This window comes from Podarcis liolepis (assembly GCF_965112155.1).
Source record: "Podarcis liolepis genome assembly, chromosome: 16".
Taxonomy (NCBI): Eukaryota; Metazoa; Chordata; class Lepidosauria; order Squamata; family Lacertidae; genus Podarcis; species Podarcis liolepis.
The window spans coordinates 29,202,039-29,229,633 of record NC_139567.1 but is presented as its reverse complement, the minus strand read 5'-3'; the positions used below and the strand labels follow the sequence as shown (position 1 = coordinate 29,229,633).

The 27,595-nt window shown below is 47.5% G+C and overlaps 3 protein-coding genes and 1 long non-coding RNA gene across 5 annotated transcripts; 1 reads left to right on the top strand and 3 right to left on the bottom strand.

Annotated features, from left to right (window-relative positions):
- The first annotated feature begins 3,583 nt into the window (after positions 1 to 3,583).
- On the top strand, positions 3,584 to 12,343 carry LOC310695339. The gene is made up of 3 exons (XR_014520016.1): positions 3,584 to 4,361; positions 7,520 to 7,633; positions 12,215 to 12,343. It is a non-coding gene; the product is annotated as an uncharacterized lncRNA (long non-coding RNA).
- Positions 6,227 to 10,064, bottom strand: LOC310695320 (C-C motif chemokine 5-like). 2 transcript variants are annotated; one of them, XM_083479505.1, is made up of 4 exons: positions 9,680 to 10,064; positions 9,045 to 9,086; positions 7,427 to 7,529; positions 6,227 to 6,543 (listed from the first exon to the last, which is right to left on the bottom strand). In XM_083479505.1, the coding sequence occupies exons 1-4, from the start codon at positions 9,750 to 9,752 to the stop codon at positions 6,456 to 6,458; spliced, it is 306 nt and encodes a 101-aa protein (XP_083335631.1). In that variant the 5' UTR covers positions 9,753 to 10,064; the 3' UTR covers positions 6,227 to 6,455. The 2 variants fall into 2 exon arrangements, with proteins under 2 accessions (XP_083335631.1, XP_083335632.1); XM_083479506.1 differs by having other exon boundaries at positions 6,233 to 6,543; positions 9,063 to 9,086; positions 9,680 to 10,000.
- A 376-nt stretch (positions 12,344 to 12,719) lies between the features above and the next one.
- On the bottom strand, positions 12,720 to 17,224 carry LOC310695315 (C-C motif chemokine 4-like). The gene is made up of 4 exons (XM_083479500.1): positions 17,067 to 17,224; positions 15,991 to 16,047; positions 14,340 to 14,454; positions 12,720 to 13,405 (listed from the first exon to the last, which is right to left on the bottom strand). Exons 1-4 carry the CDS (start codon positions 17,125 to 17,127, stop codon positions 13,270 to 13,272), a joined length of 369 nt encoding a protein of 122 aa, XP_083335626.1. The 5' UTR covers positions 17,128 to 17,224; the 3' UTR covers positions 12,720 to 13,269.
- Positions 17,225 to 20,661: 3,437 nt separating this feature from the next.
- Positions 20,662 to 27,308, bottom strand: LOC310695323 (C-C motif chemokine 4-like). The gene is made up of 3 exons (XM_083479513.1): positions 27,140 to 27,308; positions 21,419 to 21,533; positions 20,662 to 21,091 (listed from the first exon to the last, which is right to left on the bottom strand). Exons 1-3 carry the CDS (start codon positions 27,222 to 27,224, stop codon positions 21,004 to 21,006), a joined length of 288 nt encoding a protein of 95 aa, XP_083335639.1. The 5' UTR covers positions 27,225 to 27,308; the 3' UTR covers positions 20,662 to 21,003.
- Between the last annotated feature and the right edge of the window lie 287 nt (positions 27,309 to 27,595).

The following is a 27,595-nucleotide window of genomic DNA, read 5'->3' as shown; positions in this document are numbered from 1 at the left end:
CCGGATCTTTATCCCTCCACAAATTGCGTAGCCACGCTTTAGCATCCCCATGCAAATGGGATAGTATAAACCCCACTTTCTCTTCCTCATCTCTAAAGTCTTTTGCCAGCAGTTGCAGTGCGCACATTACATCTGCTCGAAAATTGGGGTACTGTTGTAAATTCCCATCGAAGTGAGCCACAAGCCCTCCTGCTCTCCGTGCCAACCCAACCCCCTCCGGTCTGGGTCCTGGCTGCCCGTGCTTAACCCATGCTTCAAACCTGGCGTGGAGATCTCGGTAGGCGGCTGCCGCATCCTCCTCCCTTTTCTTGGATGCCAGTACCTCCACATTCAATTGGGTAACTGCCTGTTGCAGCGCTGAAACTTTCTCTGCTTCCGTCATCTCTGCCAACCGTCGTGAGCTTGCTCCCAAACACCGATCCCCTCCTCCAGCTGCTTCTGTCTCCGCTGCGAGGTATCAGGTGTCAGAAGCTAAGGGGACGGGTCTTACTGTCAGGGCTGCCGCCCAGTCCCAGCTCACATAGGACCAAGTCAGCCAGCGTTCAGTTTCAAAGAGTCTTTATTGGATTACAGGTTCCATTTCCAAACTGCAATGTGCAGCCCTACTTCTTCTAGGTCAGAACGACGAAGACCCGTCTGAGTCCCCGCCTCTAGCGCACCAGCTTAATACCCTAGCCTTGCTCCACCTCCTGCGCCTTTCCTTCCGTCTCTGGGTCCTTCTGCCCCCCTGGGTCTCTCCCTTCCTACTCTCTTCAGACGCGGACCCCCCTGACCCTTCCGCCTCCTTGCGGCGGGCTTTGGGACCCGGCTCACTCTCTGGGCTGCTGACTGCGCCAGCTTCCGCTACATTTGAACTTGGCGCGCGCGCCCAACTCTCCACTTTCCTCTTGATCGTTTCATCGCTCCCCGAGGTGGGCGTGACTACTCCTGACTCATGCCCTCCCTCTTTCTGAAAGTCTCCGGAACCCGATATCTGGTCCCCTTTCTCCCCGCTGCTCCCGGCTGGGCACGTGGGTCCCGATCTCCAACTGCTGCTTTCTGATCCCTCTCTGGACCCTTCTTCCTGGGGTGTCCCCCTGCTCTCCCCCCTTGCTCTGGCTGCTGGCGCTCCCTTCTGGGAATCCTCGGACTCGCTAGACAGGCTCGGTGATCTCGGGTCGTCATCCCCGCTCATCCTTCCTTCGTATTCCTCCCCCTCGCTCTCTGTCTCCTCCCTTCTCTGCGTCTCTGCTCCTGAACCCCTGACATGTGTGTATATAGTTTATCTTTTTCATATGAAATATACCATGTTCTGGTTTTGCTTTTCTATTTCCTTTTGATTTTTGTTGCCATGTTGGAAACTGCTCCCCCCCAATAACTCCAATTCTCACATGCAACCCTGAGGAATGAGAGGCTGGAGGGGATTTTGGGTGGGTGAGATTGCAGAAGGAAGGGCAGACGGGGCTCTGCTTAACCTTTTGTTCCGAGAAAGATGCTCCAGCCGCCCTATAGATTTAAATCAGCACCATCCCACTTAAAATGGTCATCATTTCCTCCAAAACATCCTGGGAACTATAGTTTGTTAAGAGTGCTGAGAGTTGTCAGAAGATCCCCCCCCTATTCCCTTCCTATAACTACAGTTCCCAGAGTTCCCTGGGAAAGGGGATTGATTGCCAAACCACTCTGAGAATTGTAGCTCTGGGAGAGGAGTAGGGGGTCTCCTAAGAACTCTCTACATACTAAACAAATTAAACTTCTCACGAGTCTTTGGGAGAAGTCATGGCTGTTTAAAGTGCTTTAAATCTATAGTGTGGATGGGGCCTTGTATAACAAGGGAGGGAGCTGTGGGTGTGTTTCTTCCACCAGGGGGAGCAGCAGCCTCATGAATGAACAGCCTAAGGTTGCTCATCTTCTGTCAGACCCTGGAGTGTGTGGTTGGGATCAGGAAGGGGGTGATGGTTAGACCCACACAGCACCTTCTTTCAAATACTGGGTCCCTGCAAAGCCACCAGCTATCTTTATTTGCCCAGAAGCCAATCTTTGTCAACAGCCTGTGCTTTTAAGTACAGTGGTACCTCAGGTTAAGTACTTAATTCGTTCCGGAGGTCCGTACTTAACCTGAAACTGTTCTTAACCTGAAGCACCACTTTAGCTAATGGGGCCTCCCACTGTTGCCGTGCCGCCGGAGCCCGATTTCTGTTCTCATCCTGAAGCAAAGTTCTTAACCTGAAGCAATATTTCTGGGTTAGCGGAGTCTGTAACCTGAAGCGTATGTAACCCGAGGTACCACTGTACTTAAGAAACGCCCTTATTTTTGCGCTTCATATATTTTCAGGATATAAACTGCCATTTACAACCATACAGCTCCCAATAAAAGAAAGGAGAACATATTAATGATGACTAGCCATTGATAACCTTATCCTTCCTGAACAGGTCCTCTTATCAGCTTTGAAGCAGCAACAAAACTGCTAGCACCTTTTGCAAAGCTAAGCAGGGTCCGGTATGGTTTCAAATTGGATGTGTTTTGAGATTCCTGCATTGTAGGGGGTTGGACTAGATGATGATGATGATGATGATGATGATGATGTATTGAATTTATATACTGCCCTATACCTGCAGGTCTCAGGGCGGTTTACAGAATAAAATCAAAATATAAAACCACAAATTCCATAATCCCTTGGGTTCTCTTCCAACTCTATGATTCTGTGAGTCCCCCTTACAAGTGGTAGGGCATGAAACCCCAATAATCACTTATTATTCCACAATCTCTAGTTGGGCCTTTCCCTCTGGACATTCAGAATCAGAGATTCTGGCTCCAAAGTAAGACACATCCTCGTCACTGTATTGATCAGCTGTTGGGGGAAACTCTTCTTCAAAACTCATATTTCAAGCTCTGGTCCTGGCCAGCTGCACAGGGTGAGATGGAGAAACACACCCAGCAGGACTTGAACCAAGGACTTGAAGACACCAAGCTGGCCCCCTGACCCTGGTGAACTGGAACATGCCGAAAAGATGAACTGAATTCCCAATGGTTCCCAAACTTCTTTGGGCCACTGCCCCCTTGATTCCATGAAGTCATCCCTGGTGCCCCCCACCCTACCCTATGGTGATTGGCATCTGTCTGTCTTGGGAGAGAATGGAGGAGTGTGCTTTTGGGCGTGAGGTCAAGCTGTTGGAAGATTGCAGCATCTGCTGTGGCTGTAGAAGCTGATATGGGAGAGACACTGTGGGGTTTTCTGGGGGTACTCAATGGTACACAGTACCTGCACCTTTCCCCCCAAATGTTAAAAGTGTGGCACTTACTGTAACAACTTCATGGTGAGTACCAACACGGTTTTCTCTATTAATAATAAAAGAAGCACTTGAGAGACATGTTTTGTTGCAGCTGGGGCACATGAAGGCATCCAGTTTTGCTGCTGCAGATGCACCATAGTGTTTCTTCTCTATAAAAAGCATTATTCAGAACCGAGGTTTGCATGACCCAATAAGGAAGAGAATAATACCATAACATTCAAGTCGGTAACAATTAATTGCACATTTATTTAAATTGGATGAACTTGATCCACTGATACCAGCCTTAGAAAGTCTGATATTCATTTCCACATCCAGCCTCTGCCACCCCTTGCCTCTTAGCATTGCCCTCCCCAGGAGAAGGTACCATCCACTTTGGGAACCACTGTGCTAAAAAAAAAACCTCCCCCTGGTTTACTACTCATTGAAACCGACCTACTGAAAAAAATCTCCCCTTCTTCCCTTAACCTGTTCCTGAAGCCTGGACGCTGTCCCTGTAATGCTGTGTCAGACCACAAATGTTCTCTTGAAAAAAAAGCAGAAAGAATGCATACGCCATTACCTAGGAAGGAAGTAGCATCTCTTTCAAGAGACGCAAATCACCCGTTCCTTCTCCAAATGATTCATGTTGCCCTCACCTCTTGCGAAGCTGAGGTGGCTCTGGGGGTAATGGGGGAAAGTTGAGGAGGGCAGCATGGGACTGACTGAGGAAGTGTTGTGGCAACCCAGAGGTGGAGACAAGGGCAGGAGTTAACACCAAGACAGCTCTTTCCTCCATGGCAAAGGGGATCGGCCAGAGCTGCTTCCATAGGGACATCAAATACAAACATAAGAAGAGCTGTGTCACTGGATCAGGCCAATAGATCAGCATCCTGACCTCACTGTGCCTGACCACGATGCCCATTGTGGGAAACCCACAGACAGGATTCCAGCACAAGAGCCCTCTTCCCGCCTGTGGTTTCCAGCAACTGGTATTCAGAAGCATTGCTGGCTCCAACCATGGAGGCAGAGCCGAGCCATCATGGCCAGTAAACATCAATAGCCCTCTCCTCCATGAATCTGCCCAATTGCCTTTTAAAGTCAACAAGTTGGTGGCTGTCGCCTCCTCCTGTGGGATAGTTTAACTAGACAAAAGAACTGTTGTGAGTTGGGGGGAGGGCGTTAGTCTGTATCATGCCTGAGTCCCTTCTAATTCCAGGGATCCTTGGTCCAGCAGGGGTTAACATCTAATGGAGGATCCCATTGTTGAACTAGTCTGGCAAGTTTCTTTGTGAGAGAATGGCCATAGTTGCCAACTGAGCACTGCCATTAGTGTACCATACTACTACTACTAATTTATTCTTTCTACCCCACCCATCTGGCTGGGTTTCCCTCTGGGCAGCTTCCAACGAAAGATTAAAAATACATTAAAACATCTGAAGAATGTGTGCATGCACACAAAAGCTCATACCAATAACACGAAAGCTCATACCAATAACAAACTTAGTTGGTCTCTAAGGTGCTACTGGAAGGAATTTTTTAAAATTTTATTTTATTAAAACATCAGTCATTAAAAACTTCCCTAAACAGGGCTGCCTTCAGAACAGGGCTGCCTTCAGGGCTGCCAAAAGTAGTGATGGTGCTCTCTGGGCAAATGGCTGCCCTCTCTGCCTCACCTGGCTGGTAGTGGGAGGGGCAAAAGCCAGAGCATGTGAGAGATAAGAGCAGGCAGAAGCTAGAGAGACAGAGCCATGCTTGCTTTCTGCTGGAATCCAAGGCTATGACTATGGGAGAAGCAAAACCATTTTGGGAGATGATGCTGTGAGCCCCTCCATCTTAGGCTCAGGTCATACCCTCCAACATATCTCTGATGAAAATAGGGATGTCCTATTCCATAATAATAATAATTTTATTATTTATACCCCAGCCATCTTACTGGGTTGCCCACTCTGGGCTGCTTCCAACATGTATAAAAATATAACAAACTGTTAAACATTAAAAACACTTCCCTATACAGGGCTGCCTTCAAATGTCTTCTAAAGGTTGTATAGTTACGTATCTCCTTGGCTTGGGGGGGCGTGTTGCATAGCTCCACACCCTCCAACATTTCTCTGATTAAAATAGGGACACCCTAAGGAAAAGTGGGACATTCTGGGTTCAAATCAGAAACCAGGATGGCTTCTATAAATCTGGGACTGTCCCTGGAAAATAGGGACACTTGAATGGTCTACCAGGTGTGTAAATATGTGTAAATAAACCATAGATCATAAAGACACCACAGTCTCCAGTGTTGGACTACAATTCCCATCAGCCCCAACAAGCATGGTCAACACTCAGAGGGCGTTGTAGCCCAACAGCATCCAGAGGGCATTCTGTTGGCTACCCCTCTTCAAAATGCCTAGGTCAGCCTTTCTCAACTTGTGGGTCCCCAGATGTTGTTGAACTACAACTCCCATCACCCCTAGCTAGCAAGGCCAGAGCTCAGGGATGATGGGAGTTGTAGTCCAATAACATCTGGGGACCCACAGGTTGAGAACCGCTGGCCTAGGTGCTATCCAAAGTGAAAAAAGCCTGCTTCCATCTTTCAGTGTTTTCATCCAATGAGTAACATCATGGCTGCGGTTGACAGTTTGGGGGAGTAGTGCTGCTTGTTGTAGAGATAAAGGGGGCAGAGTGACACGCCTGTCTGGAAGTAGCAGCTACAAAAGGAGTTTTTGCTCCTTCCAGCTCAGATAATAATAATAATAATAATAATAATAATAATAATAATAATAATAATTTATTATTTATACCCCGCCCATCTGGCTGGGTTTCCCCAGCCACTCTGGGCGGCTTCCAAAAGAATATTAAAATACTATGATACATCAAACATTAAAAGCTTCCCTAATTTCATGCAAAAACCTGAAATATCTGGTGCCTTTGAAATGGGGTGTGCTGGTGGAGCTTCTCTCCTTGAGGCTGCCTGAGCCACAAATGCGAAGGGCCACCTCCAGCAGTCCTGCTCTCCACCTCCGCCTTTGCCCAGGATAAATGGGCCAGGAGCATACATACACTCTTGTGTGGTTATGAATGAGAGGTACTCTGCACATGCTCCCTTTATTCATATTGCTTCACTTTTTGCAGGTCTGATTTCCTGGCATTCAAAGCAGCTTGAGCCCTGGACTCTCTTCTCTTCCTGTGGAGAAGAAGAGGGAGGGGCATTGCTTCTATGGTGGGGAGAGACGATGGATGAGATCCATGACCCATATAGAACTGGGATTAGCACAGACCATTCTGTTCTTCTTTGTGATGAATCTGCAAAAGAAGAGATGATATCTGCTTAGGGCCAACTCTATCATATGCCTAGGAAAAGGTCGTTCTCTGCCTTGGGGTTGGCCTAGTTTGGGGCGGGGGTGGTGCTGAAGGCTGATATTGACAGTCACCCTCTAGGACCCAGGAGATCAAGGTTCAAATCAGTGCAGGCAGTTCTCCTGCACAGGGCGCCAAGCTGAAGGGTGCAAAATTGAGTAGCTCCATACTTGAGAAGATCCATTTGGGGGCGCCAAATTCTGAAGCTCCTCCTGGTCCCTTCTTAAGAGGTGATGTTTCCAGAATGACTTTAGAAAAGTTTCCACTCCACCCCAATCAAGGGAAAATTCCTTCCAGTAGCACCTTAAAGACCAACTAAGTTAGTTCTTGGTATGAGCTTTCGTGTGCATGCACACTTCTTCAGATACACACGAAAGCTCATACCAAGAACTAACTTAGTTGGTCTTTAAGGTGCTACTGGAAGGAATTTTTTATTTTGACTATGGCAGACCAACACGGCTACCTATCTACTACTGGAACCAATCAAGGGAGACAGTGAGGGGTTGATGCCCAAGATATGGAGGCAGGATGTGGACTTATCAAGAGGCCCATCACCTGTGGCATGTTTTGATAGATAAGGGGGTTGATAAAAGCCCTTTCATGCAACACATCTATTTCTGTGTAAACAGCCTGCATCTCATCAGAGTTGGGGGCGGGGACTGAGGCTTCCCTAAGGCCACCAGGTCACTTCCAGGATGGAGAGGCGATTCCCTGAAGCCCCCTGATCTGGTATGGAATTGCAAAGGGGCTTTGGCCTCTGCAGCTATTGCTAATAGTTTGTAGTTTGGCTGATGACCCATGAATTGTTTTCCAAGTTTTTCATACTTACATGACAGCTGGCTGGGAGCACTTGCTGCTTGCATAGTCATAGGACGCCAGGAGTCTGAGTGGTATGGGTCTCATAAAGCATTTCTTACAGCAGTAGCCTGAGTCTGTGGGAGAGAAGAGCGGAAGGGAGTGAATGAATGACTTCTGCTTCCTGCAGTCTTGATTTGACTCCACAGGGGATTTGGACCTGAGACCTTCTGCATTCAAGGTAGTTGCTCTGTCACTGAGCTTCTTCCCCCAAAGTAAGATTCTAATCCCAAGAATTCTGAATCAAGGACTGTTATTAAATATACGAAGCTACTTTATACCGAGTCAGACCATTGATCCATCTAAGCCAATATTGTCTATACAGACTGGCAGCAGCAGCTCTTCAGGATTTCATGCAGGGGATGTTACCAGCCTAACCTAGAGATGTGGCTGGGATTGAACACAAGACCTGCATTCAGAGCAGATGCTCTGGCACTGTCCTTTCCCTAAAACTATCCACAGTCATGAGCGCTGAAATCTTAGAGGGCTAATTTCATATGCACATAACAAGCTACCTTTCAGCAAGTCAACCCATCTAGCTCACTATGGTCTGCAATGACTGGCAGTGGCTCAGTGTGGTGTCAGATGTGGGGCATTCCCATCCCTACCTGGAGATGCTGGGGAGTGAACCTGGGACTCTCTCTCTGGCCAACAGAGGTGCCTTGGGGAGGGTTGCAGTGGGGCCCTGCTCTCCTCCCAAGCAAACCCTTTGGGAGGGGACCATCCCTCCTTCACTGTGCTCCCCCTAAAGAATATAAGAGGAGCCATACTATCCTAGCTAATGCTCTTTTAAAGTCCTCCGTTTTGGTGGCCATCATTGCCTCCAGTGGGAAGGAGTTCCATAAGAACATCAGAAGTGCCTTGCTGCTTCAGGCTAGTCGCCCATCAAGTCCAGCATTCTCTTTTCACAATGGCCAACCAGATGCTCCCAATGGGAAGCCCACAAACAGGACCTGAGCACACTCCCTTCCCATGGGTTCCATCAACTTGTCTCCAGAAGTGTTGCTGTCTCCAACCACAGAGGCAGAGCGTTGCCACCATGGCTTGTGGCCGTCAATAGCCCTCTCCTCCGTAGTCCAGCTCCTGGGGCAGCATTACAAAAATCTCATTACAAAAAATAAGAAGAGGAAATGCCAATAGGTTTGCCTCCAGGCCCCTTCTTCTCCTGTTTGAGGAGATCCACTAACCAGTCTGGGCAGACGGACGCAATTTGGTTAACAACACAAAGGATGGTTTTCACACAAGACCTTGAGAACTGTGGCCACCTTTGGCTGAAAAGCTTGTGTGAACAGCATCTCCAGGACAGAGAGTAGGGAAGGAAGCATCCATGTGAGTCTAGCACCAGTTCCCCCTTTGGGTAAGGTTTGTTACAATTTTGGTAAAGCTTTTTCCATTTTGCTTATAAAACAGAGAGAACAATTAGAGCAACAGGTGAAAAATAACAGCTGAAAAGCAAAACGATGAAAAGGCACATAGAATGAGTACAGTTGCAAGTGGGTTAAAATAAACAAGTCCAAGTAAAGAATATCAGCATTATCAAATTATTGACCTCTTTGAGTAAGATAGAGGAGAGGGAGACAAGGAAGACTTAGGAGGATACGTTTTCTCACCTGGTGCCTTCTTGGATTCTACACCTGAAAGGGAGAAAGGAATGGAGGGCCATTATGGGTTTGCATCCCTGTGAACCGTCCACCTCCCACAGCCATGGATATGGGAATCTTGACCCATAAAACCTTTGTTGCTAGCCTATGGTTTTGGGAGGGCATACTTTGGGGTGGATTTTTCACTGAGCAAGACAAAGGTCTGGTTTCCACGTGAGGCTCATCCGTGGCACCGTTTCATGGGTAAGCCAAGTGCCTCTTCATGGGCCATGACTGCAGCTGCTTCTCTACACCTGGGAATCTCTGTGATCTTGCCTCTGGTCCCCTCCAAGACTGCAGCAGCAGTGGCACAGGGCAGAGAGGTTGCCAAAGACGTGGCAAATCTGGCCTCTAAAGAGCAAGCTGCAGCTTTTGCTGCCACTGCAGTGGTGGCAGCAGCAGAGGCAGAGGACAGCGCATTCCTTGGAGGCTGATCTGCTGCCGCAGTTGACCCTGCCACCCAAGGTAGTTGCCTCACCCTGCTTCATGGGTCAGCTGGCCCTATTGCTGTCTTAAAAATCAATTGAAAGCTGCTATATATCCCAAATAAAAAAATACATTGGAGAAAAGAAGGATAATAAACTCACGTGGGCAAGCAGTGGCCAGGGCAAAGGTGGCCATGAAGAGGAGGAAGACGAGGGCAGCCGGAGAGAGATTCATGACAGTCGGAGATGAAGAGAGGATTGGGGCCCTTCCAGTCTCTTTCCTTGACAGCTTTGACACGCAGTATGCCCTTGTCTCTTCTATATAGACGATGTTTCTAGAATGACTTCTGAAAAGTTTCCACTCCACCCCAATCAAGGGAGATAGTGAGGGGTTGATGCCCAAGATACGGAGGCAGGATGTGGACGTATCAAGAGGCCCATCACCTGTGGCATATTTTGATTGATAAGGGAGTTGATAAGAGCCCTTTCGTGCGACACGTCCATTTCTGTGTAAACAGCCTGGGTGCTTCCATGGTCTCCGGGGAGGGTGGAGGCCTTGTGAGCACAAATGTAGGTGGAACGAGGTCCAGGGAAGGCTCAGGCCATTTTAGGGTGAAGGATGGGTAGCAACTGGGCTGTGGGTGCAATGGAGGGTGCCATGACTTACCGTAAGGACTCCTTTTCTTGGATGGGTTCTGGTAACATCCAAGAGCCCTCTGTGTCCCATGGGGAGACTCCCACCTACCTACCCACCCCCAGCGGTGGCAGAGGAACTCCAGGCAAGCTCTTGTCTTCTGGATCCACCCAAGGCTCACCTGGATCTCCATTTTGCCCACCCTGGGAAAGTTGTGTTAAGAAGTCGGTTAAGGAATTTGCTGGTTGACTAGCTTAGTGTATAGAAGCTGTGCAGTGTTAAAACCAGGGATGGGGGGCAGTTAAATGACCCCCCTGCAAATCCCAAGTCCCCACCACAGCCTCAAACTAAGGCCAGGACCAGGACCATTTACACAAGCACCATACATACACAACAGCAAAGAGGCTGAGAAAAACCGCCTATAAACTTGTAGCAATAAGCTGAGACTATGTATGGTACTGTTTCCTCTGACTATCCCATATAGAAAACTGTAGACACTTCACAAATAATCACCAAACTTCAAGGATTTGACCAATTTCCTTGGTTTCGATGGTACTGACTCCTCTGGACAATGGGAATCTAGAGCTCAGACTGCCTCCATAATCCCTTGAGCATAAGGCCACATACTCCTTGCCCCTCCATAAGGTGTGAACCTAGCCTCACAATAGGAGGCAGGAGGCACATAACCTAGACTGAAATCCATTGGGATGGCAGATGAATCTTGATACTTTCAAAGGAGAAGCTCAGGAAAGCCTTGTAGCTAGGGGGATGTGCAAATACTATTATTGTTCTTTGGAGAAGTGGATAATTAATATTAAAAACCCAGTTGTGGACTGAGGTGAGTGATGGGCTCATGTTTCTACATCCGAAACTCTCCTACTTTGTGTCATATCTGTGATGTATCGATGAAGCTGTTAAAAAATGTATTATGGAAAATAGGGGACATCTTAAAGGTTCACGCAACCCCATGCTCGGGGTTCCTACAAATAAAGATCAGGTCAACTGACCGCTGATTTTTTGCTTTAACTTGGCTGGAGACTCCTTCTTTTGCTGACCAGAGAGACCCGCAGGCAGTGGCACCCCAATGAGCTGGGCTGCAGAGCAAATCCACACCCCAGGATGTTTTCCTTATCAATAGGGATCCATGTTCATTTGAGTTAAGCACAGGGCCCAATCCTGGTCCTCAGGGTAGCCCACTTTCTCCATCCCTCCACTGGGAGGACTCTTCATTCCTTCCCACTTTCTGCTTCCTGATTCTTCACCTGTTACCGATCCGCAAGAGGACCTGTCTTCTTATCCCATGACTCTCTAGGCTTATTCGGAAGCCTTTGTGGAGGGGCTGTGAAAGGCTTTATGAATGTCTTAATAGATACTGTCTAGTGGACATCCCTGCCCACATCCTCCTTGTTACTGTCAAGCAGCTCCAAAGGATCGTTTAGAGTGGGCTTGTCTGGAATTGAGGCTGAGAGAGAGGCAGAGGCCTGGCTGGCTCTTGGTGGGAATCCAAAGAGATGGTGGAGCAGAGGCAGATTTAGGGGAGTGCAACGGGTTTGGTCACACTGTGTGCAGAGCAGGGGGCACCGCAACTATGATGTAGAATGCAAGGTGAGAGGAGTTGTGGGGTGCTGAATTTTTGGTGTTGCACAAGGGATTGCTGAAATTTGAGACCCCAAGGTTCACCACTGGGTACGGGGAGAAGGCGGATGCGAACCTGGACCCATTGTATATTGGGGTCAGCACAGATGCCCCCATCATTCTTGATGAGGAGTTGACAAAAAGGGCAACTGGAGCGGATCTTCCTCCCTTGCCATCCACTTGAATCAAGGCTAAATCCCAGATATTGCCACCCAACCAGCTGAGCCAAGGGAGGCAGCAGAGGCAGCCTTGGGAATCATGACCACCTTGTTCCCTGTGGGCTGAGGTTGAAAAAATGCCTGTCATCTCCCTCCCCTTCCGAAGCTGATCTCAGTCTGCCTGGATCTGCTGCACGCCCCCCCCCCCCTTGGAGAGAAGAAGGACTCGCAAAAGACAGAGAGGAATTCAAACTGCATCTTTATTTTCAGAAGTCAACAGCAGAACTGCAGACTGGCCCATTTGCGGACATACTCCAATAAGCAATACTTAACAACAACACAAGCAGAAATCAGTGTGCTTAAAGTTGCCTCTCAAGCAGAGAGCAAAGTATTCAGAAATGATGCTAATTAAATGTGTGGATTAACAAGTGGAAAAGGCAAAGAATCGTATTTAAATACATCTTTAAGAAGAACACACAGAGCCTAAAAATCAGCTGCATGAGATTTCAGAAGGACACTGGAATCTGGGAATTGTTGTTTGGTAGGGTGCTAGGGATTCCCCCCACCCCTGGCCTCTGCTGACTGAACTGCATTTCTGAGGGAGAAGTCTGAGCCTGGGTTGAAGAGAAAAACCCCTTAAACTCATGCCCCAATGGTAAAAGGATTGTGTTACAAATCTTTGTCCTGAGAGCTCTTTGGTGATCCATGAAGTGCTTATCTTGGCAAATTTTGGAGCCAATGTTTTGGTTCTGACAAGTCAACTCAAAATGAAACATTTGCTGTAGGGATTCTCAAGGCAAATACCCAAGGTGAGATTTAAATCATGCTTTGGGAATTTCCTTAAAAGCCCGGGCAAAATGGATTCGTCCCACAGCCACACACTGGAAATCAACATTTTGCAAAGCTGCTTGGAAACAGATGTTTGGTTGCTTGAACAGAACCTGCCAACCAGTGTTGTTTGACTTAGGTATGAAAGGGGCACATGGCAACTTCAGGAACTACTTTCTGGGAGACCCTTTCCCACAAGGCAGGCCGGCTGCTCCTAGATCGCTGCCTTGATAACCACAGAGTCCCTTGAATGAAGACTCTCTTCAGCCATGAAGGGGACAGAATATGAGCGGGGAGAAAGAGAGGGAGGGAGGGAGGGAGGGAGGGAGGGAGGGAGGGAGAGAGAGAGGGAGAGGGAGAGGGAGAGGGAGAGGGAGAGGGAGAGGGAGAGGGAGAGGGAGAGGGAGAGGGAGAGGGAGAGGGAGAGGGAGAGGGAAGAGGTTCAGCGAAGAAGCAAGGAGGTTGCCGTGGCTCCAAGTGCCTTTTCCTAATGTGGGCTATGCGCTGGGGATAGGCACAGTTGTGGGTCTTGAGCTGGGGGAATGCTTAATGCTGTCAATGTATTCCATAAGATCTTTGGCCCACTGGGCATTTGGGTCAGCACAGCCTGTTCGTCCTCTCTTGAATACAAACCTGTTAGAGAAAGAAACAGACATTCACCATGTGTCACTGAATGTGCCCTTTTGATTCTCCACTAGCCTGAGGACCCCACTTCTCTTGGGTCTGGAGAAAAAGGCAGGCAGCCCGCTTCCCATGTCAAAAGGCACCAGGATCAACCTTGCCATGGACCTTGTGCCCTCAGCAGGGTATAGAGATGGAAAAGAAATTGCTTCTGACCGCAGTCTTAATGTGATCCCATCAAATCCATGCTTCCCAAATGAATAGGCCCACTGGGGTGCTGGCTCTGTGGGGCCGAGCTGTCTTTGCCCTGTTCAATATCTGTTGGCAGGGGGCAGAGGAGGAGGCTGAGCATGGGACTGAGCGTGGCACGGCTTCAGTGGCTGGCTCCTTCTGAGCGCAAGAGAGGAGGAACTGCCAGCCATTGAAACTGCGCCATGCTGGGCTCTGTGTTCAGCCTTCTCCCGACGATGCAATGTCACATGTCAAGCACATGATGTCCCAAGTGTACAACAGGCTCCCTCACTCTTCAGAAGTAACTTGGTGCCTCTGATGCCCACTGAAACACAGCTCGCCTTGAAAACCCACCCTTCTCTGCATTTTGGAGTCCAAAACTGCAACCTGTTGGCGGGGGCGAGGGTGGTGGTGGTGTTTGCTTGCAAAAATGCAAAGATTAGGAGCAAAATGCACAATAATGTCTAACAGATTTTTATGCAGTGTGATTTTTTTTTTTTGCAAGCTTCTGCTGAAATGCTGAACTGAATTTAAGACTGGAAAATAGTCACAGCCAATCTCTGCTCCAGGGTGACAATTTCTCCATTTTTCTGGGATCTACTCTCATGATTTTCTCAATCTGTCCCCCAAGTGCTTAAGCCTCACTTCACCTTCTACCCTTTGAAACATGTTATCCAGCTGGCCTCTTGGTTTTTGCCCTGATGCGGAAACTTACACTACAGAAGACAGACGACAGTTGCTGCTGGTGAAGAAATAATCCTTCACGATGTTCTTTGGGAATTTTATCTTGGAATAATTTTCACAGCAGGGAGACGAGGGATCCAGCCCAACTGTAAGAAGTGGTATAAGTAAGTACTGTTGTTAATTGACTCAATTTATTAGCAATGGTTATTTTAAATTTTTCGCATCAAACACCCAAACATACACATCCCTGTCTCTGTGTGGAAGCCTTTGCATTTAAAAGCAAGCATGGAGGAACTCTGAATGTGGTCCCCAGGGCTTTTGATCTAGCCCTCAAGACTCCCCCCAGGGCAGCCAAGATCCTCCCTCAACCAAAACCACACTGTACCCCTTCCCCACTGCTGAAGTGGCTTAAGCTGCCTGGAATGTGCACCTTCATTGCTGGGTAGAGAGAACCTGTGTGTGTGTGTGTGTGTGTGTGTGTGTGTGTGTGTGTATGTATACGCAAGTGTGTTTAGAAACTTCTGATTTTTGCATGACTAGGATGTAGTCAAGTCCTGATTGTGCCTCCACACCCCGTGCCCAAAAATTAAACAGACACACAATGCTTTAAAAATACAAGGAACCCCCCCCCAACATGCCCCCCCACCAAGGAAAACCAGCTTTTCATTATCTGCAACACCTTTCCCCTCTAAATGAAAACCAATATTTCCAACTGATATATAAAAAATGATTGAGGAAAGGGAGACATGGAAGACTTACCAGGAGAATGTTTTTTCCATTTTGTGTATAAAACAGAGACAACAATTATAGTAACAGGTGAAAAATAATGGCTGAAAAGCAAAATTATAAAAAGGCACATAGAATGAGTACAGTTGCAAGTGGGTTAAAATAAACAAGCCCAAGTAAAGAATATCAGCCTTATCAGATTATTGACCTCTTTGAGTAAGGTCAGAGAGAGAGACAAGGAAGACTTAGGAGGATACGTGGCAGAACCTGTCTGGAACTTGCACCTTCATTGCTGGGTAGAGAGAACCTGTGTGTTCGTATGTGTATGTACATGCAAGTGTGTTTAGAAACCACTGAATTTTGGATGACTAGGATGTAGTCAAGTCCTGATTGTGCCTCCACACCTCTTGCCCAAAAATTAAACAAACACACAATGCTTTAAAAATACAAGGAAACCCCCCACCATGTCCCCACCATGTCCCCCCACCAAGGAAAACCAGCCTTTCATTATCTGCAACACCTTTCCCCTCTAAATTTAAACCCATGGTTCCAATGGATATATAAAAAAATGATTGTTTCATTTGAGCCAGGGCACATCAGAACATATTTTCAATGGATGGCTCAATCCTGCAAGTGTGAAGTAACAACCTCTGATCATGTGCAGAGTACCTCACACCAGGGAGCAATCACAATCAGCCTCTTGCATCTGAGATTAGGGAGAATATCTTCCAGGTTTGGGGGAAAGAGGCAAGATGGTGTGGATTTCAGATTTCTTTTGTAGGCGTGGATTTGCAAGTTGCCTGACAATCTGCTTGAGAGGGCTGTGCCACTGTAGTCCTCATGGGATAACCTCTGCTGACTTTTGGATTAGGCACAAAAGCACATGACCCTGGCACGTGACCCTGGTACCACTTGGCTTGCTTGACTATTGTGGACACCCCAAAAGGAGGACTTACCAAGACCAGCACTGGGAATAGACTTATCATGGATCCCAAACTCCTCATCATATTCACCTGAAAGGGAGAAAGGAACGGAGAGTACAGTATTGGCTTGTCTGCAGAGCCAAAAGGAAGCCCCCTCTGTCTCCATCCACCAGAAGACTGAAGGTTCTCCATGCTGTGTTTTAAATAAATGACTATGTCCTTTCCAAATACTATACTTATCTATGGTCCCCCACCCTAATTTTAAACTGGTGTCATCTGATCTCATCGGGCTTCATTTTATATTGTTAAGTTGCTGTAAGACTTTTTTTTTGTATAAAGCAACTAAGAAATGTATGAAAACAACAACAACAACAACAATGGTAAAGGACCCCTGGATGGTTAAGTCCAGTGAAAGGCGACTATGGGGTTGCGGCGCTCATTCTGCTTTCAGGCTGAGGGAGCCTGCATTTGTCCACAGACAGCTTTCCGAGTCATGTGGTCGGCATGACTAAACCACTTTTGCTGTAACAGGACACCGTGACGAGTGCCAGAGCACACGGAAACGCTGTTTACCTTCTCGCTGCAGCAGTACCTATTTATCTATAGTGGTACCTTGGGTTACAAACACTTTGGTTACAAACTCTGCTAACCCGGAAGTAGTACCTCAGGTTGAGAACTTTGCCCCAGGATGAGAATGGAAATCATGTGCCGGCGGCATGCTGGCAGCGGGAGGCCCCATGAGTGAAAGCATGCCTCAGGTTAAGAACAGTTTCGGGTTAAGAACGGACCTCCGGGATGAATTAAGTTTGTAACACAAGGTACCACTGTACTTGCACTGGAGTGCTTTCGAACCGCTAGGTTGGCAGGAGCTGAGACCCAGCAACGGGAGCTCACCCTGTCGTGGGGATTCGAACCGCCGACCTTCTGATCGGCAAGCCCAAGAGGCTCAGAGGTTTAGACCACAGTGCCACCTGTAATAATAATAATAATAATAATAATAATAATAATAATAATAATAATGGTCATTACATTGTTGTTGTGAAAATCAGACAAAAGTGGGTATAAATCTCCTAAATAAATAAACCCACATATGAGAAGGGCAGACTCACGTGGACTAGCAGAAGCCAGAGCCAGAAGGAGAAAGGGGAGGGCAACCAGAGACAGCTTCATGGCAGGTGGAGATGGAGAGACGGTCTGGGGTCTTTCCTTCCTTGGATGCCTTGACGCTCAGTACCCTGAAGCTCCCCTGGTCTCTTCTTATAGGTGATTCTAGCCACAAAACAATTGCGATTACAACATCTGGAGAGGATGTCACAGGACAGATAGCTTCAGAAAAGTTCCCCCACCCCTGAAAGCGATAGAGATAGCAAGAGGCAGATGTCCAAGATACAGAGTCAGGATGCAAACATGTCTGAGGCCCATCATCTGTGGCATCTTTCGATTGATAAGATGGAAAGAGGACTCATTGCCCTTTCAGACTCCTTCCTCGGCCGCTGAGGCTCCTCCTGGTCTCTTGTCTATAGGAGATATTTCTAGACAGTTTCCGCTCCACCCAAAAGCAAGGGAGATAGTGAGTGGTTGACGCCCAAGATACCAAGGCAGGATGTGGATGTATCATGAGGCCCATCATCCATGGCATCTTTTGATTGATAAGGGGGGGGGCGATAAGAGGCCTTTATTGGGCCAAGCCCATTTCTAGGTAAACAGCTCAGATGCTTCCAAAGCATCAGGGGAGGGCTGAGGCCCTGTGAGGGCAAACATAGGACAGTTGGAACAAGGTCCAGAGAAGGATCAGGCCTTGTTAGGGACATGGAAGTGTGGCAACCTGGCTACACACAAGGGAGAGTGACATGACCCCAGGGGCTGGGGTTTTTTTGGGGAGCTTTCTAAGAGTACTCCATGTGCAATGTGGAGATACCCAACAGTCACTCCTTTCAGAGGGACTCCAGGCAGGCTCCTGTCTTCTAGAGCCACCAGAGGCCCACCTGGACCTCCATTTTTGTCACTTTGTTTTCCACGCCTGACTTTGCACTCTCCCTGCCAAAGTGGAACTGATCCTATGAGGTCCCCACCAGCTGAGGAAATACCTGAGTGAATGCCATGACCCCCATCACTTTTCTCTGAAGGATTAGAGTAGTACCCAGTTGAGAACTGGCTGTGATGGTAAGCACCTGTATACCTTCCAACATTTCTGCAATGAAAATAGGGGTGTACTAAACAACAACATGGAAGACACAAGATTTACCCACCCGGGAAGAATGGCAGATGAAGTTGATGGACTATATGGAATTGGCGGAAATGACTGGCAGAATCCGAGACCAGGGAGAAGAGTCGGTGGAAGAAGACCAGGGAGACCAGGGAGAAGAGTGGACAAGAAGCCTCCTTGGGGAGAATAGTGAACTGGCCCTGTTGTGGTGGTGATCCATCATCCATATATATTGTTTTAAGGGTGATATAAGGGGGAAATACCAGGAATATCCACTCTGCACCAAGGCATCCTGGAATGCTTCATCAAAAAGACTGTAACCAGCTCAATCAACAGCTTCTTCATTTTGTCACAAATTGGGTGTACTTTGCTACACTCACAAACATGTGTCAGGAAGAATAATATCTACTATCTAATAATATATCCTATCCAAGTTTCTATACACATCCCTACATTTTGCATCAATTGAAGACTAAATAGCAGGTTTCTCCAGGGAAAAGCAGCAGGACATGAAGATGTGTGGAGAAGACCAGAGAGGTCCAAATGCCCCCTCCTCGCTTCCCAGTCAGTGTTTTGTTTTGTTGGGCTTTTCCTCCACCTTTTCCCACCTAGCTGCTGGATAGGAGAGCAATGTGAGCTGGGCTGGAAGCAGGCTGGAAGCTGGAGGCTGCAGAGACAGGTAGCTCTGTGCTGTATCTGAAGCTGTGACTGATGGAGAAGCAAGATCTGTTGGGGTGCTGATGCTGTGAACCTCCCACATCTTATACTCAGCTTGTATCTATGTATAAATAAACCATATGCCCCAAAGATACCACAGTCTCTGCTGACCCTCATTTCAAAGAATCTAAACCTGGGAAAGTTCCTGGGACCCCTGCATTCTCTCTCTCCTTGGAGAATGAGGTGGCTTGGAACAGTTTCAACCTCCTTGAACAATTCCGCATTAACAGCAAATTTGGCCACCTCACTGCTCTCCTGTAAATCCAGATTGTTTATGAATAAGTTAAAAAGCACAATACCAATCTCCATGGGTTGAGATTCATGAACAGAACCAAGCCTGGTTTGACACCAACTAAGGATGCCTTTTGGAATCACGCAGGGGGTGGTTTGGCGCAGGGTCACCAAAGACACGGGTCTGTCTTGTGTCTGCAGCCTCCAGAATGCAGAGGGGACATAATGAAACCTCAGGAAATTGCAGGAGGCAAAGCAGTTTGCAATCTTCTGATAAGGAGGGCCTGATGCCCAAGATACCGAGGCAGGATATGGGCACATCTAAACATGCAGGCAATCTGTGGCATCTTCTTTGTCGATAAGAGACCATTTGTGCCAAGACTGCTGCAGCTCCATGCTTTGAAGAAAAGCACCCACTGTGGGAACAGCCTGCTAGGCTAGATGGACCATTGGCCTGATCCAGGAGGCTTTTCTTATGTCCGTCTTAGGAGCAGGCTTATCTAGAGTCACCAGGGTACCAGGGAGATTTCTCTTTTGCCCAACTCTGTGAAGGGGTCATGTTTGGACATGGCAGGGGTGCCAGGGAGTGTGCCATTAGTATCTCAGAAATCTTCTGGAGGATCACAACAGTACCCAATAACAGACTGAGCCCAAGGGAAAAACCTCTCCCTGAACAATGGAAATAACCCCTCAGGAATTCACACACCACAAGAGACCGTTTGCTCTTCCGGTTCAGTTTCTCTTTGCACTGGCTCAGCTTCATTTACACTGAACATGCCCACATTTCACTGGGTGCCAGGACTGGGCAACCACCCACCTGTTCTGAAAAGGTTGTAGGAGCTTGTGCTAGACAACCCTTTGGTGAAAGAGCTTCTTGCTGTGAGGGCAATGGAGGCGGAGGGAGGAGCATCAGGAGATGCTGTCCAAGTGGCAGAGGAAGGATCCACCAGTTTTTTGTTTCAACCACCTTGAACAATTTGGGATCAGCAGGAAATTGGTCCCCTCACTGCTCACCCCTAAGGTTAAAAAGGACAGGTCCCAATACTGGTCCTTGGAGGACTCCACTTTCTGCCTCTTTGCATTCAGAAAGCTGTCCATTTATTCCTTCTCTCTGCTTCCTGTTATGTAACCAGTTGCTGATCCAAAAGATCACCCCTCCCCTTGGTGACAATAAAAGGATTCCCATCTGTGGATCCCTCCCCGCCCCCTTATGGACCAACAATGTTACCTTTGCTATTTATCTGCAATCTTTTTTTTTTTTTTTTTTTTGCACAGATGCACAACTAAGCATCATCAGCGTTCAAGGAAACATTTGCAGCCAGGCAAAAACACCCAATGAAAACTTGAAACTGGGCTAGTGGAAGGTGGGGGCAGCCTGTGGGGAGTTCTGAGGGCCAAAGAGGGAGGTATCAAGGGCCGTATGTATTTGGTTCCCCATCCCAGCTGGCCTTGGGATTCTGAGAGCCCAAAGGGATAGAGAGGAGGACCCTCTTTTACACCACAGATTGCAAACAGGTGGGTAGGAAGAAACACTCAGCTTACAACAGAACTTGTAGAAAAAAACATTTATTGGGGAAATTCTTATTCTGTGGTAATATTAAAACAGTCATATGTATAAAAATAGCAAAGAGGTTGATTGCTTTGTGTTCCCTCCAAAGTTACATAAATAAAATAATTAGCAGGGGTGGACCCTTAGGGTTTGAGGAAAATAAAATACCTTAAATAAATTTAAATTATCATAGAAAGTCCCTGAGGTTTTGACTTCAAGGTCAAAACAAAAGCCACTAGCTGAGTGGTGTTCTTGAGATGCCCTTGGCAGGAAATGGTGCCAGGCCTGGGATGTCCATCAATCCAGCCAAGGACGACAGCTTCTGTTGCTGCAGCACTGATGCTCAGTTCAGCTCGAAGTGGTCCATGTATTCTTGGACCCATTTCTCTGCGGGGTTGGCACAGATCTCCCGGCCCTTCTTTGTGGTGAACCTGGAGGGAATCAAAGGATAGACACAATCAGCCTCCCATCTGGCTTTCTCTGCCTTCCTGTCAAGAGCTCTCTTGCCCTTGAGGTAGGATCATAAAATCATTGTCAGGGATTCTTTAGTTGTGATTCCTGCATTGCAGGGGAGACCCCTGGTGGCCCCTTCCAACTCTACAATTCTATGATTTTTTGGGTGGGCTTGGATGGCTCAGCTAGACTCCTGACAGATGTGCAAAAAGAGACCGGGGTTGTTATATTTGGGACAGCTGGACACCCCAACTCCTTCCCATGCCTGGAGGCTGCAAACAGAGCAGAATTATTTTTATACTTACACAACACCTGGCTGAGAGCACCTGCTGTTTGTTTCATAATAGTCAGCTATGTAGTTCCGGGGGATCTTCTTTGCCGTGTAGGTGAAGCAGCAGGAAGTTGGAGGGTCGGACCCCACTGGAAGAGAAAGGAAAAGGCGTTGAGTGCAACCAGCAAAACTCTGCTGCAAAGTCGTTGGCCAGGAATTCCGTTTCCTGCCCTCTAGCCTCTTGAATCCAGCATGTACATAGGAAGGTGCAAGCATCGGGTGGAACTAGGGAACGTGCACCTTAGGAGGCAGTGATGGCTACTAAGTAGGGTGGCTTTAAAAGAGGACTGGACCAATTTATGGAAGAGGAGAGGGCTTTTGTGCTCGGGTCCTGCCTGCTGGTTTCTCAGAAGATGCATCTGATTGGCTGCTGTAAAAAAAGGATGCTGGACTAGATGGTCTACTGTCTTATGTTCTGTGTCCATTTGGCTCAAGACTGCTTACACTAGCTGGAAGCAGCTTTCCAGGGTTTCAGATGGAGTGTCTTCTCCCCAGCTCCCTACCTGGAAATGCCCTTGGGGATAGAACCTGGGACCTTCTGTGTGCAAAGCAGAAGCACCTTAAAGGTAAAGGTAAAGGGACCCCTGACCATTAGGTCCAGTCGTGCCCGACTCTGGGGTTGCAGCGCTCATCTCGCTTTACTGGCCGAGGGAGCTGGCATACAGATTCCAGGTCATGTGGCCAGCATGACTAAGCCACTTCTGGCGAACCACAGCAGCGCACGGAAATGCCGTTTACCTTCCCGCTGGAGCGGTACCTATTTATCTACTTGCACTTTGTGTTGGCTTTTTTTGCAGTATGGTAGCGCTGCAGAGAGCTTGCTGGGGAGACCTTGCATTAAAAAGAAAGGACTCAAAAATAACTTAAAGAAGGTTTTAATAAGAAAAACAAAAACTCCATTAACACTAAATATATTAACAAACAAACATGACCCAACCACCAACCCATCCCCCAGGGTAATGGGAGAGCTAGATGCTGCTCCTTATATACTCTACCCAGATGCTGACACACCTTAATCAAATACAACTCAGCAGCACCTGCTATGTTTCACAGCTGTAAAGCTGGGTCTCGTTATCTTGCTCTGGCCCTTGCTCTGGCCCCTTAAAGACATACACATGGAGTGGAACAATGATGAACCTTTACATTTAAAGAAACCATTCAACATTTCCCCTGCGGTTCATCATTGTGGAACAAAAACATAAAGCATACTTTGTACATGTTTTTCATGTGTAACCTTTGGAAGTGCTTCTTGTAAACTGCAACCTATAATGTTTGGTATGTTTAAGGTACATCACCACTCTCTTAAGAGCAGAGAAACATTGCGTAGTGGGCTTTTCCACATTGTGATGCATCTTTTAACAAAAGCTTAATTGTTTCATATTTTACAGTTAGTGAATAACACAAAACATAATCTTCACCTGGAATTTGTTGAAAACCCCTAGCAACTAATCTCGCCTTGTACCTTACAACTTCATTTTTGTCATTCATTTTAACTCTATAAACCCATTTTGAATCAATAAGTCTCATATCTGGGGTTTGTGGTACAAGAGACCAAGTGTTATGCTCTTTTAAAGAAGCTATCTCAGAGTTCATAGCTTTATACCAATTTACAGCTTGGTGCTTAGGTAAATTCTGAACATCATTGTAGCTTTTTGGCTCAAAAACCACCTTATTGGCATACACAGTATTAAAATGTTCATCTGCAAATCGTTGTGGTTTCTGCCTCTTTCTATCTGAATGTCTCAGTCCGGAAGGAGAGTCAGACTCCTCAGACTTAACGGGACTCAGTGAACTACTAGTTTCAGGTTGTAAATCATCATTGTCAGACTGAAGAGGTGCCTGTAGGCTAAGCTCACGGTCAGAAAACTCAAGAGAATCTAATCTCCCCTCAGATGCCTGTGACTTTAAATCATCAAACAAATTATCAGATTCAACAGGCTTTTTGTCTTTTTTTATTAATTCAGAATCACCATTTCCTCCTGCTGCTGCTGCTTCTTCCTCTTCTTCCTCAGTATCATTTATACCATCAGTATCTTGGAAAACAGCAACCCCATTCCAATTTACAGTTTGTATCATGCTTCTGGTAATATGAAATTTGCCAGTTGCTGGTATGTAAATTCTGTACGCCCCCTGCTGGTAGCCCATTAATTTTCCCTGAACACTACGTTCACCCAATTTCTGCTTAGCAGGATAATGCATAATTACATCTGAACCCCAAATACGTAGGTATTTCAGATTAGGGCGTTTTTTAAACAACTTCTCATAGGGGGTGACATCTAAACCAGAATGATAACTGCGATTTCTAACATAACAAAAGGCATGGAGCGCTTCAGCCCAAAAGTCTTTGGGCAGATTAGCATCGTGCAGATAAGTTTTAACCCCTGCTTGCAGGTCACGCTGCACAACTTCAACAAGCCCATTTTGCCAGGGACTTCGGGGGCAAGATAACTCATGAGTAGTCCCCTGCGCTTCCAGGAATTTCTCAAAATCCTCAGAAACAAATTCCCCGCCCCGGTCAGAAAACAGGTTCTTAATTGGTTTGTTAAAGTGCGTTTTTACCCAGTTGCAAAAAACCTTGTACTTCTCAAATGCTTGGGACTTCTCAGCTATTGCATAAGTCCAACAATATCTACTATACTGGTCTATCAGGGTAAGCCAGTACTTTGAACCTCCTAATGATGGTGGGAGTGGCCCAACTAAATCACAATGTACACGCTCAAATGGTTCAGTTACTTTCCTATCTGAGCACCTACCCTTGCGTGCAACCTTAATCTTATTCTTGCAACAGGATAGACACTGCATAAAGAATTTACATGGTTTTAAGTTGAGGCCATTGACAATATTCTTTGTCTTAATTACGTCAGCAAAATTCAGGTGTCCCAGAATTCTGTGCGCCATGTGGACACACCCAGAATGTGGTCTTACATTCCTCAACCCCTGGCTTGAATGTGCTGCTCTGCAATTTATAGGCGATTGGGAGTAGGTGCGAAAATACAGTCTATATAAACCATCAGATTCCCGGGCATACAATAAACGTTTGTTCCCCTCGAAAAACTCACACATTGACTTTAAGAAACGCACAGTTATGCCTTGATGAGCAAAACACCTTACTGATAATAAATTGTCCACTGACGGGCAGTAAATGCAGTTCGCTATTGTAATGTTTAAAGAGTCAAGTTTAACAGTACCCCTGCCAAGCGACTGCAGGACTTGTGAATTGGCTAAATGTACATTACCAATTTCCTCTTCGAAAGAAATAAACAAGCTTCGATCATTGCAGACGTGCTGAGCTGCACCTGAGTCGATAACAAAAGACTTCCACTTGGCACCTTTAATTCTTTTACGATCTGTAGTCCGAGCGTGAAAAGCTCGCGGCTCGTTTCTGTCTCTACTATACGATGTCGGCTGCTGGGCTGACGACCGTGATTGACGAACAGAAACAGACTTGGGAGTACTTTGCTTTCTTTTGGATCTGCAGTCCCTTGCAAAATGTCCTTGCTTATTGCAGAACCAACAACACTTTGCAGCTTTAAATGCAGTTGTATCACCACAGGTTTGCATATGGCGTTCCTCATTCTTTCTGGAAACAGGAGTGCTTATGGCACAAGCCTCCCTTCTATCCAACTCGCCCATTAATCTTGCCGTTACCCCTTCCACAGTTAATTGTGCTGGTGGAACAGCAGATATCTGGCTAGCTATACCATCAAAGTCCTCATTAAGGGAACAAAGGATGATAAAAACATACTGAATATCAGGTATCTCCATGTCCCTTCGAATTAATTCGCCGCGTATTGCCTCCAGACGTCTCAAGTGTGCTGCCAAATCACCACCAGGCTGCAACTTCGTCTGGTACAACTGCTTGAAAAACGTCAATGCAGATGCTGACTGTTTTCTAATATGCACTGCTGCAAGACTGTCCCACATTTCTTTGGCAGTTTTCTTATTTCTTATATAGACTACTTGCTGGTCGCTGACTGCCAAATTAATTATCGCCCTGGCTTTTGCATCTCCTTTCGACCAAGCATTAGTTACAGGGTCAGGAGGGTCATCAGTTACATAGGTCCATACTTCTCTAGAGGTCAAAAGCGCCTCCACCCGAAAAGACCATAAACTATAGTTCTCATCTGTTAGCTGTGGGAAGACCAGAGCCTTCTCAGCTTCAGGAACCCGGTCAACCATTCTGGAACTCTTCCAGACCCACAAAAACTACGCTAACAGGAGAAGGAGTTTTCAAACCTTTCTCAGAGTCCAAAAATATGCAGTCATCCACTCAGCAGCTGGGCCCATAACCAAAGATGTTGGCTTTTTGCAGTATAGTGACGCTGCAGATAGCTTGCTGGGGAGACCTTGCATTAAAAAGAAAGGACTCAAAAATAACTTAAAGAAGGTTTTAATAAGAAAAACAAAAACTCCATTAACACTAAATATATTAACAAACAAACATGACCCAACCACCAACCCATCCCCCAGGGTAATGGGAGAGCTAGATGCTGCTCCTTATATACTCTACCCAGATGCTGACACACCTTAATCAAATACAACTCAGCAGCACCTGCTATGTTTCACAGCTGTAAAGCTGGGTCTCGTTATCTTGCTCTGGCCCTTGCTCTGGCCCCTTAAAGACATACACATGGAGTGGAACAATGATGAACCTTTACATTTAAAGAAACCATTCAACACTTTGACGTGCTTTCGAACTGCTAGGTTGGCAGGAGCAGGGACCGAGCAATGGGAGCTCTCCCCGTCACGGGGATTCGAAACGCTGACCTTCTGATCGGCAAGTCCTAGGCTCTGTGGTTTAACCCACAGCACCACCCGCGTCCCTATAGAAGCACCTTAAGGGGAGGTTATCCAGTGGTGATGAGGAGGAGGAGCTCTGCACATGCCCCCAAAGCCCACAGGCTATTCTAACCTATCCCTCCCCCTGTCGTGGGGTCGCGGGGTTAAGCCCCCGTCCGCCCTGCTGTGCACATGGTGGCTGAGCTCCAACAGCCCATGTGGAATCGGATAAAACTCCTTGTAAAAACAAGAGGGCCGAGTTCAAAGGGCGCAGAGAGGACATCTCCACTGCCACACCGCCCTCCCTGCGGGGATGGAATTCCAAGCGACTTAAGCCTGCCTTTGGAAGGAGCTCATGTGGTGCAGGATTGGGAAGCGGAGAGGGCGAGAATCCTGGATTGAGGCTGCAATCCTATGCATGCTGCCCCCTGCCCGAAACCCCGGAAAGCTGCTGCCAGTCAGTGTAGACAACACTGAGCTTGATGGACCAGTGGTCTGATAGGGCAGCTTCCTATTTGGAAAGGGCTGTAGCTGAAGTGCAGAGCGGCTGCTTGGCTCCCAGTTCAACCCCCCTTGGTACCTCCAGGTAGGACTCTCTCTCCCAGAAACCCTAAAGCAGGCACCCCCAAACTCGGCCCTCCAGTTGTTTTGGGACTACAACTCCCATCATCCCTAGCTATCAGGGCCAGTGATCAGGGATGATGGGAATTGTAGTTCCTAAAAAGCCGGAGGGCTGAGTTTGGGGACGCCTGCCCTAGAGAGCCACCGCCAGCCAGAGCAGAGACAGCTTCCCAAGCAGCGGCAACGATGATGAGCGTGCATTTCTCCCGGCCCCCCAAAACCCCACACCGGGGGAAGGACCCCCACTTTGCCCTCAAATGCCCCTCCGCTCCCCATGCTGAGCCTTGAGACTGACCTGGAGCAGCGATGGCCGAGAGGCAGAGGGCCAGTACCAGGAGCGCGGCCACAGCCCAGGCACGTGGAGATTGAGAAGCATTCATTTTGCTGAGAGGCTGGAGTGGCTGATCTTGGTTGAGGTTCTCCTGGAAGGTCTTGCCGTCTCTGGTGCTCCCTCCATGAAGCCTGCCTCCTTTTATGGATCAGGGGGACGGGCGGGGGGGAGCATCGCCGGCGGAATTTCCCGTCGGTGGTGATGTCACTCCGAAGGGGTGCGGGAACCTCCATCGCGGAGGCCAAAAAAGCAGGGGAAGTTTCTGAAGAAGATGTATTACATCTGCGCCGCCCCGCTCAAGTGACTTAAAAATTGCTTCACCCACATTGGGTCACGAGAGGAAGGAAGAAGAGCTGGTGAAACCGAAGTGGGGGGTGGGTAGGGCGGCGGGTAGAAAGAAGGGAAGATGGACACCCCACT

What these genes read in the sequence shown, in the direction of transcription:
- LOC310695320 (XM_083479505.1), bottom strand. Translation starts at nt 9,752, where the DNA reads ATGAATCTCTCTCCGGCTGCCCTCGTCTTCCTCCTCTTCATGGCCACC. An exon ending in CCTGGCCACTGCTTGCCCAC is followed by an intron (nt 9,087 to 9,679) that starts GTGAGTTTATTA and finishes TCTCCCTTTCAG; the next exon opens with GTGTAGAATCCAAGAAGGCA. An exon ending in AGGTGAGAAAACGTATCCTC is followed by an intron (nt 7,530 to 9,044) that starts CTAAGTCTTCCT and finishes TCTCTCCCACAG; the next exon opens with ACTCAGGCTACTGCTGTAAG.
- LOC310695315 (XM_083479500.1), bottom strand. Translation starts at nt 17,127, where the DNA reads ATGAAGCTGTCTCTGGTTGCCCTCCCCTTTCTCCTTCTGGCTCTGGCT. An exon ending in TCTGGCTTCTGCTAGTCCAC is followed by an intron (nt 16,048 to 17,066) that starts GTGAGTCTGCCC and finishes TCTCCCTTTCAG; the next exon opens with GTGAATATGATGAGGAGTTT. An exon ending in TGTCGTCTGTCTTCTGTAGT is followed by an intron (nt 13,406 to 14,339) that starts GTAAGTTTCCGC and finishes TTTCTCTAACAG; the next exon opens with GTTTGTATTCAAGAGAGGAC.
- LOC310695323 (XM_083479513.1), bottom strand. Translation starts at nt 27,224, where the DNA reads ATGAATGCTTCTCAATCTCCACGTGCCTGGGCTGTGGCCGCGCTCCTG. An exon ending in CTCGGCCATCGCTGCTCCAG is followed by an intron (nt 21,534 to 27,139) that starts GTCAGTCTCAAG and finishes TTTCTCTTCCAG; the next exon opens with TGGGGTCCGACCCTCCAACT. An exon ending in TGCTCTCAGCCAGGTGTTGT is followed by an intron (nt 21,092 to 21,418) that starts GTAAGTATAAAA and finishes GATTCCCTCCAG; the next exon opens with GTTCACCACAAAGAAGGGCC.